Source organism: Gallus gallus, chromosome 5 (genome assembly GCF_016699485.2).
Source record: "Gallus gallus isolate bGalGal1 chromosome 5, bGalGal1.mat.broiler.GRCg7b, whole genome shotgun sequence".
In the NCBI taxonomy this organism is placed as follows: domain Eukaryota; kingdom Metazoa; phylum Chordata; class Aves; order Galliformes; family Phasianidae; genus Gallus; species Gallus gallus.
Window position 1 is genome coordinate 43,850,590 of NC_052536.1, and position 13,575 is coordinate 43,864,164.

The following is a 13,575-nucleotide window of genomic DNA, read 5'->3' on the forward strand; positions in this document are numbered from 1 at the left end:
AATGTAAGTGGCTTGTACTCAGATTACACTGCCTCCCATACTCTGCATCAACATCTGCTCAGTTTTATCCCGAAAGAAGCTGGATGCTTAGCCATTTTAGGCAAACTAGGAATCTGAAGGGGGGGAGAGGCTTTCAGTAGAGAGAAGCTGGCCAAGGAGAAGGGCCGAGCTGAAGTTCCCCAATCCCGCATGCAAGCTCTCGCTGTCACCACAGTCATGCAGTGATGCAGGTCTACAGCCAGGAAGGGAGCCTCAGCTGTTTGGCAGCAGCTGCCACACTGAACAATAGGGGAAAAAATACTGCTATGTTGTTTTGGTTTTTTTTACACATTAATCTGTTAAAAAAAGAAATCCTTACAGTTTCACACTAATACAACTTCATACACATACTCGAAGTAGCACAGAGTCATTAACGCTGAGTCTCCTCTGTCTAGCAGTTCCCACAGCTCAACACCCCCTTAAGGCTCGCTTTCTCTTCCCCAGAAGCTTCCTCAGCCCTGAAACCCGTTCCTTCTAACTAAAACACTGCCCCACCCGCCACATCCCCCCATCTTCCTTCCGCTCCTCAGATGCTGCACAGTCAGGCTTCTGCTTGGCCACCCCAACCACAGCTCCAGCCCCACAGCATACCAGCAGCACCACTGGAAGCAAAATATCTGGCTCAAAAATCACACAGTCAGAGGTCAATTCTGTGCTTGAAAGAAGTTTCTACCTTAAGGTAGGCAGAGCTGTTGGTCCTGCGCTCTGCATACTAAAGCACTTGTTTGGTTGGTGACGTTTCCATAAGTGAGTTTTACTGGGAGAAACTCCCAGGATCACACTGAAAACTGAAGAGGGTTATTGTTTAAATAACTAGAGAAAGGGAAAGAATCGGTGCCTGAATGCATCTCAAAAATCCCTGACAGCAACCTCAGTGACGTGTGTTTTTCTGTTTGTTGCTTTTTCTCCACTGGTGATGTTTGGTCTTTACACACACACACAGAAGCGCGGTCTCCCTGCTTGTTAAAAACCACCTACTCCTCCTAGTATCAAAGGCACTCAATAAATAGGACACAGGCAGCGTGTCTGAGGCATGACTGAGGGCAGCCTTCCACAGACAAGTGAAAAAACACGCCAAGCTACCAGGAGGTCTTGGGCCTCACTGCACACACAAGCACTCCAAGTCCTCCAATTTGTATGCCTCCTTCATGCTGTTAATGGAGGTGAAGAGGGGCAAGGGCAAAACCAAGGGCAGGGAAGGCAGACCATGAGCTCAGGGCACGCGGAGCTGTCAGCAGCACTACCTGAATATTCATCCCCTTAAGCCACCAATTAATGAAATCAAAACAACAAAACAAGGGAAAAATATCATTTTTCTTCTAAAATTCAAAAAGACAGTCCTACTTGAGCAATTCCGGACAAATGATCCAGATAAATAAGGAAGAAGCCCTCAGACCAGGCCCGAGGCCCATTAACATCAGAACAGATCAGCAACCCAGGCAGACCCAGCATCCACGGCCTCGACAGCACACAATCTCTCTCTGTGGGGAGACACAGAGTGCACTAGCCTTGGGTTAGCCCTGTCCTCCCACCATTCAGCTTCCTCCTCTTACTTACAGAGGGATGAATCTGCTGGATGGGTTTCTAAATTATCTGAAAAAGTGCTAAAATTGCACCTGAAAAGGCAATTCTGCTAAACGGATGTGCATCGTTTGCCTCCCACTCCGCATGCTGCTTGCTGCAAACCACAGCAGTTGGCAGTTGGGCTGCTCCCATCACGTGGTCCAAATTTAAGACGACAGGCTGACAGTACCACACGCTGGGGCAGCTGCTGAAATTTAGAAATCCATTACTGTGATCTTAGAGGCCTTAATGCAAATGATTTGATCAGATGTACTCCTGGAACGCAGTTCCGCTTCCTGAATGCTTTAGCAGAAAAGTAGAGTCTACCATCAGTCAGAAGGATTAAGACCAATCAGTATGAAAGCACTGATGTGCTGCACGTATGAACTCCTGCACTGTTTCCCAGATAAAGCTTCTAATAGGAGGCTGAACAGTGTAAATACTTGTCTGCACTCCTGGTGTCACCACAACTGCAGCACAACAGTGAGAGCAGTCTGTGCCACGCCACGTGCTTCTCTCATAGCAGAGAGCAATACATAACTGTCTAAAACAGTTTAGATTTGTCCACAGAGAAGTTCATTTACCCAACACACATCAATCTGCCAGAAACTGAGCAGCTCAGGACACAACAGTTGCACTCCAAAGATTAACATAAGCATTTTCAATAAAGACTAATTATTCACTACTGCAAATGTGCAACGTCAACGTGTCCTCCGTGCATAAGCAGTTCAGTGTATGCACAGGAAAAGGAAACCACTCAAAAATAACACAAAAATACTCTTCAAAAAAAAGTCTTTAAGATAGAGGTGGAAAACCAAATGCTGTCGTGTGCCTCTTCTGCTTGGATTTATCTGCCGAAGTCCCACAAGTCAGAACTAAGCAATCCTAGATAACCTCTTCAAAAGGGGTTTCGCTCCTTCAGGAGTGAAAAAAAAGCAGTACAGCAGAACCCAACAGTTCTGAGGAGGATGGGGGAAGGCACAGCTCCACTGTCACCCGTTCCAGGCAGCAAGCGGGGTCCTGATAGGCAGGAGACACAGCAGAAGTCCCCCATTTCTGGTGACGTGGCCGCCTTGTTGATACAAACCCAGCATTGAGGAACTGGGATTTTTGCCTGTTCTGAGTTGGCAGATTGCATCTGGGCAAAACCCCATCTACTGCAACCAAAACCAGATGGTGCTAGAAGCAGTGGAGCCCACTGGGCACCTCAAAGAGCTGCAGCCTTCCTTTCACTCAGCAGTCTCACCTCAACAGGTCTATCAGGATTTCTGCAGACACCAGACTTTCCAGTCACGTGCTAAACTTCAACACTGACTGGCTGCAGGATAGAAGCATTTTAGTTTTAATAAATTAAAAATAATTCTGCTTTTAGAACCTTCATCAAAAGAAATCTGCAGCAAAGTGCTGCAACACACTGGTGTCTGCGCGTCACACGTATGTCTATGTAAGTTGTGCTCTAGTAAGAAGGCAAACAGAATTGAATCTGAAAAACTAAGTGAACTAACACATGTAAGAATATGCTATCCACTACAGGAATCCCTTTATTTTACTCTACTTCCCTGTACTGTGTGCACACGTGCTTTCTGGTAAGGGATACTCACAGCAAACCAAATTCTATCAGATGTTGCCAAAGGCTCTCATTAATAACATTTCAGTGGGGAGAAATCTCGATCCAAGCACCAAAATCATCCTTAAGGCCCAAAGCTTGCAGAACTGATGAGAGCAGGCATTTTAAAAACATGTTTATTTTTCCATTCTGAAAGCTTTGAGGCAGAAACACCTCTTGAAAGGCTCTCTAAATTTATAGGCAAGGGGTAATTGCACTGCAATTTCTAAAGGTTAAGTCTGAAAAAGTGAAGGTCACAGATGGCACCTCACTCGGTCAGGACACATAAACACAATCACGATCTTTCTGCAGTCAAACAGCTGCAGGCTCTCGGTACCAACGTCTTAGTTTCAAGGTCCTCAGCCATCATTAGAAACGCTGCCAAGGCTGCATAAAAAGGGAGAATTATTGTGAATAATGGGACAGTTCCCTACTCCATGCTGCCTGGGCTTCCCCCAGGAACACCGCCTGCGACGCTGCTGGCAGAGACAGCTTTTGGAAGAAAAACTTATTTTCCTGAGTGCTTAAGGCAAGTAAACATGCCAGGCTATTTCTCACCAACATACAACGTCCAACAAAATGCCAAACGGCATCACTGCGCTCTGTCAGCCTATACACTTCAATTCCTTGTTTCACTGGGATCTCACTGTTCTCTCCCTGTCCCCACAGCAACATTAAGTCGCTCCACAGACCTGAACAATTTTACCTCTCCTTAGGTATATTTCAATGGCCAATTACAAAATACTTAAGCTCCTTTATTGTATACGTGAAGTGATAAAGTACCTCTCCAATATATCACTCACCCAAGAATGTTACAGTCATTCAGTAGCCACATAACTTCAGCCTATTCAGTAACCAGAACTGGGAGTGGCTGAGCATTAAGCTCATTTTCATTGTTTGGAAATAATTAGTTCTTTCACGCATTAGATAACTGTGATAGTCATTAGTTACATCTGCAGCCAACTCACAACTGCCACAGCTCCTTGAGACTTTGGGTGGTTATCTCCATGCCAAACACAGCACTCATAGAACAAAACTGTGTTTCCCACATTTTGGAAAAGGTACAAGCCTGGAGTTGAACTCCCATACTCAAGGCTCTAAATTGCAGGAGGCTCTCTTTTAGAAGTGTAATTACTCTTTAGAAGATGCTATTTCCAATGTTTTCTCTTCACAACCAACACCGTACTCCGTTTTTATGCCACTACTGCACTACCCCCAAGTAGGGTGGCTGATCTACACTCTCTGAACCGTAAATCTTCACCTTCCAGTCCTTGTTACTAAAGTTCCAGTGCAGGATTTCCATCGCTAGCAATCCTAAAGCCAAAGTACAGCCTGGGTTACCTCTGCAGTGGGAGCACTGGGGATAACACAGCTGCCAGGTGGGTTCTCAGACTGCTGGGAGTTGCTTCTTTTTTTCAATTTACTTTCAAAAGATAGTTACTTTTAAAGATGATGATACAAACTCCCACAAGCACTTGAGCTTGGCCCAGCTTTACCAACCAGTAGTTGGACTTTAGCTGACTCCACTCTGAACACAGCACAGCACCAGAACTGGGAGCTTCCCAACACATCCTCCCCTGCAGGCCAGGCAGACACTTCTCCCTGCGAGCCCTTTAGAGGGTGCGTTTTGGAATACTTGAAAGCAATCACCGAGAAGCTATAAAACCAGCGGGGGTCTGCCCACAGCAAATGAGCAACCAGAAAGGAGACGGCTAAAAATGTGTTTTAGTAGCAATTTACTCCAACGTCAGAAGTTGTTTTCCATTTGCTCTTTCGGCACACTCCTAACTTTCCTCAGGCCCTCTCTCTGCAGCGCTGCCTGAAACAAACCTTACCAAAAGTTTTTCTTCTGCCGAAACACACACTGAACACAGAGCTCACAGCAGCACGAAGACATGCCTCAATACAACCGTCCCAGCAAAGCTTCATTTGCTGAAGTACTTTCGTTTCTTTATTTATAATGCAACACGCCTCCCCTGAAGCACACGAACAGCCAAAAAAGAGCTAGCTGTTTTTAGACAGGCACCAAACCACGACGCGTTCGAGTAGACCGTAAAACCGGATCGGTTCGAGTCTTCCTTTGTGTTCGGGAGTTTCCAGCAGCCATCAGGAAGCCGCCGCCGAAGCGCTCCTCCCGGCCCGCAGGGACCCCCCGCCCCACAGCCGCCCGGCCCCCGCCCCACTCACATCTGCAGCATGATCCTGTTGAGCAGGACGCCGTCCGCCAGCTCCATGTACATGCCGAGCTTGTCCTCACCGCCACCCCCCAGCGCTCCAAAGGTCTTCACCTGCCGGGGAACGAAGGGCGGAAGCGCGTTGGGGGGGCGGCTGGAGCGGCCCCCAACCCCGCGGCAGGTGGGGGCCCGGCTCCCCCCGCCCCGAGTCGGGGACCGCGCGGCACTCACCCAGGTCACCAGGGGGCTCTGCAGGAAGAGCTCCAGCAGCTCGGAGATGGTCACGTCCATGTCGCCGGGGCAGGGCGGGCGGCGCGGCGGCGGGGCGGCTCACTCGGCAGACAAAGGCGCCGAGCCCATGGCCCCGCTGCCCGGCAGCTGCCGCCTACAGCGGCGACCCCGCGCGGCCCATCGCCCTCCGGCCCGAGGGGCCGGACCGGCGCCGCTCCGCCTCCCCCCGAGCCGGCACCAGGCCGCCGCCCGCCGCCGAGAGGGGCCGCCCGGGCACGGGACCGCCGGGGTCAGCGAGCCGCGCCGTGGGAAGCGGAGCGGCCGCCCGGGGGGCGACCCCCTCGAGGGGGAGCGGCGGCACGGAGCCCTCGGCGGTACCGCTCCGAAACGCACGCGGTGCGGCGGAGCCGCTCGGCTCGGCGCGCCCCGTCGGTTCCCCTCCGGCCGCCGCGCTACCTGTGGCGGGGCGCGCCCTCGCGCCGGCAATTAGAGCCGGGCCGCGGCCGCGCCGTGACGGGCGGCGCCCGCGGCCAATGGGCGCCGCCGAGCGGCCGGCGCGGACCAATGGGACGGCCGCGAGGGCGGGAGGGGGCGAGACGGCGCGGGGCTGCGGGGCGCCGCTCGGCCTCAGCCGCTGCCGCTTCGGTCCCGCCGCGCCGTGCCCCTGGCGTGCACCTGCGCGCTTCGGGGCTCAGCACCGCCACGCGGCTCCAACGCCTCTCCGCAGCTTCGCTTTCGGCGGGGAGCGGCGCCAACCCGGCCGGGCGGGCACGTGGCACCGCTCCGCAGCACTGCCCCAGGGCGGGGGTGCGCTGTGCGGGCACCGCTTGCGTTGGTTTAGTCGGAAAAAAACCAACAGTGCGATGTGCTCCTGTAGTCACAGCAGACCTGCTCATTTTAGGCAGCTGTGCACGTAGAACCACTGCTGTCGAAGAACTTGGGGGCACACAGCTTAACCGAGCCCTCGTGGCCCCGCAGATGATCGCCCCAAGGCCGGCACGGCGCTGCCGAGCGCTGTGAGCCCATCCGAGTACGGAGAAGAGGAACATCCATTACTCCTCGGTGCCCCGGGTGGACGGGCACTGTAATTTAAGTCCTGTGATCTCCTGTCTCGTGAACATATTTCATTAAACAGATTGTAAGGCTGGTGCTGTGGCGCTTCCAGCAGAGGGTGAACAGCCGAAAGGTGAACATTTGAAAATCGCACAGCCCTCTCCAGGGGAGTCAGAATACAAATTCACTTTCCTACTCCTCACAGCCTGATAGGACCTGTTTGCAGGAGCGCCCTGCAAAGCGCTGCACCGAAGGAGCGGTCAGGCCGCCAGACGTGCCCCGCGTAGCCAACCACGGCGCCGAGCACCCACAGCGCCGCTCCCCGCCCGGCTCAGCCCGACCGCCCGGCGCAGCTCCGGCCCCCCCCGCCGGCCGCCGTGGGTGCTGCAGGCGCGGCTCCTTTACCGGAGGGCGCGTTCTGAGGCGCTCCTCGCAGCGCTCGGCTCGGGGGCCGCAGGAGGAGCGCCCGGCCCGCCCTCCCGCGGCGTTGCTGGAGCTGACCGCGAATGGCGGCGCCGGGCGCCCGCAGCCATCCCCCGGCAACGCGGCGGCCGCCAACAAAGCCCCGCTCAGCGCCCCGCGGCCGCCGCCGAGGGCTGGGAGCAAAGAACGGCAGGGATACGGGGCGGGAGCCGCGCTCGTGGTGAGCGGGAGACGGCCGCTTTCTCCTCCCGCTCCTGGGCCCGTCGGTAAGCAGCGTTCTTGCAAATAGACCCCTGCGTTTGTCCAGCAGCGTCTCAGCAACCGGGCAGCGCGTTGGCTTTACGTCGGCTTTGGAGCCGCGAACGACGGACGCCGACAGAAAGGGCGGGTGGGCGGGCAGGAGATGGCTGCGCCCCCTGCAGCACTGATCCCAAAGCGCTGCCGGCCTCAGCCGTTCGTTCAGTTCGTACAAAGCTGGTAGGGAAACGTAGAGAGACCGGAATGAAAACAAACAAAGCTGCGCGTAGAGCAGAACTAACCTACGAGCGCTGCTCCGAAAGTAATGCCTCCTGTGTTACTACGCTGCCCTACAACGTCAGAGGCAGATGGTGGCGGTACGGCAGCGGAGGCGGAACCTTCCCACCAATATTCCGTTCCGTTTTGTTGCCGTGAGGCAGATGGCAGCAGAGGGGCACTCTGACAAGCACAAATACTGCCCGAGCGGCTTCGGCAAGCAGGTAGGTTGGAGGCAGAGCCACGTCTTGGGACAGGGAACAGAGGTTCCCATCCGGCCGGTCGCTGCAGACAGACACCTCACTGTGAGGGAGGTAAGTCTGATTTTTGGATGTCCGAATAGAGTCTGTTTTATTCACCAAACTGACAGAGTTCTGCTGTCGGAACCGTGAGGGCTGCGGTCATTCTCACTTTGCAGTGCAGAACATCTACATGGGCTTTGATGGCGACCAAACTGTCATACCACTGCCCGTGTGACACACCACACGTCTGTACTTGGTTCCAAAGGAATGTGTGCTCTGAAGGTGAAATAGTGCCTCTTCCTTCGGGGAGAGCTTATAGCGAGCTATACAGACAGCAAGAAGAAACGTTTACATCTTCCTTGCTTCTGACTGCAGGTAACCTAGTCCTTAAAGGGGTATGTTGAGGATAAGCCCATACACGCTAATACATTTAGATGGCTTCAGAGCTGTGCTCCGTCGTTGGTTTTAACCAGCAGTGATTTCTTTAATAAGAATCACAGCTTTCAGCTCTTTGGGCTTATCTGTAAACCACCTATGGCAGCAGCAGAGAAAGCTCCTTTGGCTTGGGGGGAACTGGGGAGGCTGGCAGGAGCTGCAGGAAGGAAAGAAGCTTGTTTCAAGGTAAGATGATCTAACGTTACAGTTTTAAGATATGTAGAAGTAGAATCAGACTGGGAATATGTTTTAAGTTTCCCCCGCATGTTCTCTGTTGTTAGCAGAGACTTGCATGGATCAGTTCATTAGGAGCTGCTTCCACTTATCCCCATGTCTCCTGAATGGAGGGATGAAACACACATTCCTGATCATAGCTTCCTTCAGGGATCCGTACTTACTCGGCATCAATACAGTGACAGAGCAAACACACCTAACATGGTCCTGACTTTACCAGGAGGTGGAAGACTGTCCTGAACCCTCCGATGCAGCAGCATCAACCTCCCACCTGAATGCTGTCAGGCGGCCACTCAACATCAGCAGGTTTAAAATAAGCCTTAGTAAGGGATGCACAGATTAAAACCAAATTTCTAAAGCTTCAGTCGATAAAACGTACATCTGAAATGTAAGAGAAAGGACTCAGCTCACCTTAGATCTCATGAGTGTAACAGAAGGGCTCCAGGATGCACAAACTTCCAGAAGCAATTCTAGCAGAGATGAACTCACTATCGAGTGCTTCTGAACTGCTTCGGGTGGGCAGAGCAGATACAGCATCTTTGTACACGTCATTTAGAGCTGTTTACAAGCGGAGTACCAAAATCCATGTTATTCAGCCCAAATCACCCCAAGTCTGTATATAAAGAGATTCTCAGTTTGTGAGCATAATTTCACCTTAATGCCAAATAATTTCCAGGTCTGAACCCAAATCAGAGTTGTTTGCATAGAGCCGTTTCAGAAACGTCCTGTGAGAGACCAACACCTTCCACCTCTGGGAGGTGTCACAGTACACGGCGACACTTCTGGCATAGCTCTGACATAGCTGCACATCAGCAGCTACTGCAGCCATTTCCCAGTAGCACTCAACATGCATGTTTTTCATAGTGCCCGCTTGGCTGTATTGTTTTTACATTGTTCATAAATACTCTTGGCATGCAGAAGACTGCACATCCCCTCCCCTTTCTAAAAACTGTCTTTTTCTCAGCAGTTTCATTTCACCTTTGAACAGTTTTATTAATTTCAGTTTATATATTTAAAAAAAAATTATGCTCCAATAACTATGACTGCAAATAGAGAAATCTCAAACCAAGACACAAAGTTGCCAGATAGCCAGCCTGCCACCTACAAAAACATAGCAAATTAGGTCTTCCTTGCATGACTAACAGACCGTACGTTGTGGCTATGGTTGAAGTAAGGCACTGCAAATGCTTTAAAGATTTTGCTGTTCCTGTGGCACATCCACATCCACATCCACATCCACGTGCCGTGCCTCCTGTCTGGACTGAAGCATAACCTCAATTTCTTCTGGATTCCAGAAAGAGAAAGCAGCAAGAACAGATGTAGAACATTCATGTACATAACTTACCTTTAAAAACTTCAGTTGCTGCTAACTTCTTACTCGATTTTACATTTACGCAGTGGGTGAGTCAAAGCAGAAACCCATCTGTCCTCTTGCTTTCACATCTGACCTCAAGCCAGTGGACCTGTGGTACTACTCTAGCATAGACAACACTGCTCCAGAATGCCTCTGCAGCTGTGAAATGGTTGATAAATGGAGGGCTGAATGTCCATGCTCGCTTTACTGATGTTAAGAAACATAATTTAGCAAAACAACCAAAGTAACCTCTGTTGGGTGGAAGGGAATCTAAATCCCCAGTGGAACTGCAGGAGCAGCATGAAATAACTCTTACCAGCCAGTTCTCTAGCTAAAGTTTCTGAAATCTGTGGAGTTTGCAGAAACACAGGCAGTAATTATTTAGGCAGTTCAACCCTTGATATGTTAAAAGGATTGGACCAACCTGACACTCAATTCCACAAGAGTATGACTCCTCCTCTAGCTGGGCTGTGGGAGACAAACAGGCTGATGTTGGCTACCAGGTGGGTATATTACAGACAGGTATGTTTTATAGGCAACTTACCGCGAGACATTCCAGCCTTCAGATCTTTCCACTCTTACGATACAGGAGATCTGTCTTCTGGCATTGGGCACTGTTAACTGAGAACAGCTATCCTCTGTGAACAGTAGAAGAAAATCTGGAAATCTTGGAATTACTTCCATTAGTGTAAAGGTATGCTTCAATGGGGGAGAGGTACTCTGTATTTGAAATTCATGAGAAACTTCTGCAGCCTCAAGGGAAATATCTGGTACAACAACCTTAGACAAAGAAGATGAATCAGAACATCTCCGTGACTCAGCGTGATCACCACTAGGAAAAAATTAATAGAAGAACCATACTGGAACAGCATCTACCCCAGGAACACAGTAAGCTGCATCCACAAACAGTGAACTCTGCTGGAAGTCATTCAAGTGGCCTTGGCGAGTAGGTTTATCCACAGATGCTTCTGCTAGAGAACTGAAGTAGCTGGAAAGTCCTGTGGTCAGTAGTCATTCATTTTGATCAGTGTAGGGACATGGCCTTCAAGGTCAAGATGCTGAGAACATCTTTTGTCTGGTACCCCAGTAAACCTACGCTCAAAGCCAGGAAGTGTACATGAGAGCAACTGGCACCAAGACTCAGCCACAGAAGAAACACTGCTCCATCTTCAGTCTAGGATAGCTAAGGAAGGAATGTAAGAGCACAAGGGGAGCCTGTTGCCAGGTGTAGCTGTCAGGAAGTGGCATGCAAATCATCTTTACAAATACATCCCATAAAGTCTCCAGGTTCAAGTACTATGTCATGTGCAGTATAAATGTAAATGTGTATATACTTGAAGTTATATAGCAGCCTTTATCGTTCAGGGACACATAAACACAAACTCTCCAAAACAGTAAGTACATGTAAGTTTCTAGCTACCTTACAAAAGACATACGTTCTTAATTATTTCATACAATTCTTTTTGAGAAGCTGTTGAATGCACTATTATTCCTTCCTCTCCATCTCATTTGTGTTCCAAGTACCTAATGATTTATCCTGCAAAATAAATGTAAAACACTCCATGTAATGCTTTGGGTTTATCCTGTGAACCATACCATGGTTACAGTTAAAATGCTATTAAGATGACCGAGCCACTTTTAATACAACATACACGAGGCTCTCTTGCAATGTGGGCAAACGGTATTAAGAATAAAAAGCACTGACCGAGGGAGGGAGGAAGGGAGGGAAAGAGGGCGAGTTCTAGAATGAAACCTTGCCTCGTAATGTCAGTTTTCATCCCCTCCTAACTCGTACCCACTTTTTTTTATGTCCATTCCTTCTTCCAATCCCATTATTTCTGTTTTCTGAAATACCTCTAGATTTTCATAAATAAAAAAGTGAAAGTCACTGAGCAGAGCATACCCACTGCTGCCCCCAGCTCACTACTTCCCAACTACTTACATCTTCTATGAGTACATCACGGAAATGTAGGCACGTCCTGTCAGGCTGCAAGCACTACGGAACTGGAACAACTAACTGTCCAACTACAAGTTAGACAGCATTAGTAGATATGCAGCTTCCAGTACTTTAGAGCTTCATAAAAATAAAGCGTTCATAAATACTTCTATTATTCTTTTGCCTATGACCAGTAATTTACCGACGGTACTTCTTCTACTAAATACAGTGTCTGAAGTCCAAAATCCAAGATCCCTATAAATACTATGAAAGCACCTTACATATTAAAAGACTGCAGCATCATACAATGCAAGATGAAGCACTGAAAAGCTGGAGGAACGATAAGAAAAAATCAACAAAAACAGTTCCTTTATCACTACTACTCATAAGAACAACTTCCTGGGCCTAGAAGACATGAAGATGACTATATGGACAAAAGTCTAGAGCATAATGCTCAAGTGAAGTCGAACAAATTGGGAAGGATTTAAATTCAGACCTGCAAATTCCAGATTTCCCTGTTACAATCTCTGCTATGACACCAAAGTTGCAAAAATGATGATTCAGACAGATTATTAAGACATCATGGGCACCCTCATACTGCAGCAGATTCTACCTAGTCTTTTAGTGACCTATTTTGCTGAGAACTGCCCTGTCACATTCCAAGCTCACTGCAATAACTTGACCTTTGAGTGTGATTTAATACAAACTTTCTGAGAAAAAGATGACTTATTCTTTTTCCCTAGTGCATACTTCCATTTAAATCTGAAATTACTAACATATATTAATAAAGTTTGAGCAGAAAAGCTTTGACATTTGTAGTTGGCACAGAATCTTCCATGCAACACTCAATTTTCAAGAACAAACTGCTAACCTGAGATTTTGAGTGCTGTTACCTATTATCCAGCTTTGGACTTTGGTTTCTCTTACTCCTGTTTGTACTTGATACATCAATGCCTGTAACATCCTGATTTTTGCAACACTGGTGCTTTGATTGTTGAGAAGTATATCAATGCTTGAAAGTATATAAGAAGGGTTCTCTTGTTTGCTGGGGAACTGAGTAAGCTCTCATTTATGGAAGCACTGCCATCCAATCAAAGCCATCTGTAAAAATGGTAAGCACAAAGACTTAGCTTCAATTACTAATTAATATTATTTAGATTTTGGAAAAAGGGGAAAAATGTAGTCATTGAGTTAGATCCAGAGTTTAATTGCCTTATTTTAATCGAGTACTATAATAAATTTCAAAAGATGGTATCCTTGTAAAGCATTTATTTTGCAACCATCTTTGATTCACTAAAACTGGTATTCCAAAGGAAGTCAGAAGTTGAAAACAAAACAAAACAAAACAAAAACCACTAATGCCATTTTCCTTCAGCTTTAATTCTTCTTTTTTTTTTATTTTTGTTAAGTCAAATAAGTCATTCAATTGGTATTCCTAAATCATCCAGCTTCCATTTTGATGAGTTAGTCTACCATCATTGTTAAGAAATTTCAAAGCCTCTTTGGAATACTAATTTCATGTTTATAGGTATCTATTTTTTTACTCCATCCTGTTTTCCCTGAATTTTCTCGCAAGACAGTTGCTGATGTAAAATTTAATATAAAATATTTAGTCACAAAATAGTATTGCTTTTATGCACACTGTGGTAAGATTAAGGATTTTTTTTTCCCATAAAAACTATACCATCTTCCGTAAAATCCTAAACATATTAAGAACTGTGATGCAGAACAAAATTACACAGGGTGAAACAGGTACCAGCACAACAGTGAGA

General features: G+C 48.3%; 1 protein-coding gene across 5 annotated transcripts in view; it reads right to left on the reverse strand.

Moving 5' to 3' along the window:
- Positions 1-6,073, reverse strand: part of CCDC88B (coiled-coil domain containing 88B) — an 84,124-nt gene extending 78,051 nt beyond the window's left edge. For 3 of the 5 annotated variants that reach the window (XM_025151373.3, XM_015287749.3, XM_004941868.5), the window contains exons 1-2: positions 5,614-6,073; positions 5,396-5,496 (exon numbers count right to left, since the gene is read on the reverse strand). In XM_025151373.3, coding sequence (XP_025007141.2) covers positions 5,396-5,496; positions 5,614-5,673 — 161 coding nt within the window. In that variant the 5' untranslated portion in view covers positions 5,674-6,073. Of the gene's footprint in view, positions 1-5,043 lie in introns of all 5 variants that reach the window. The other 2 variants (XM_046942416.1, XM_046942417.1) reach the window with 2 other exon arrangements.
- Between the last annotated feature and the right edge of the window lie 7,502 nt (positions 6,074-13,575).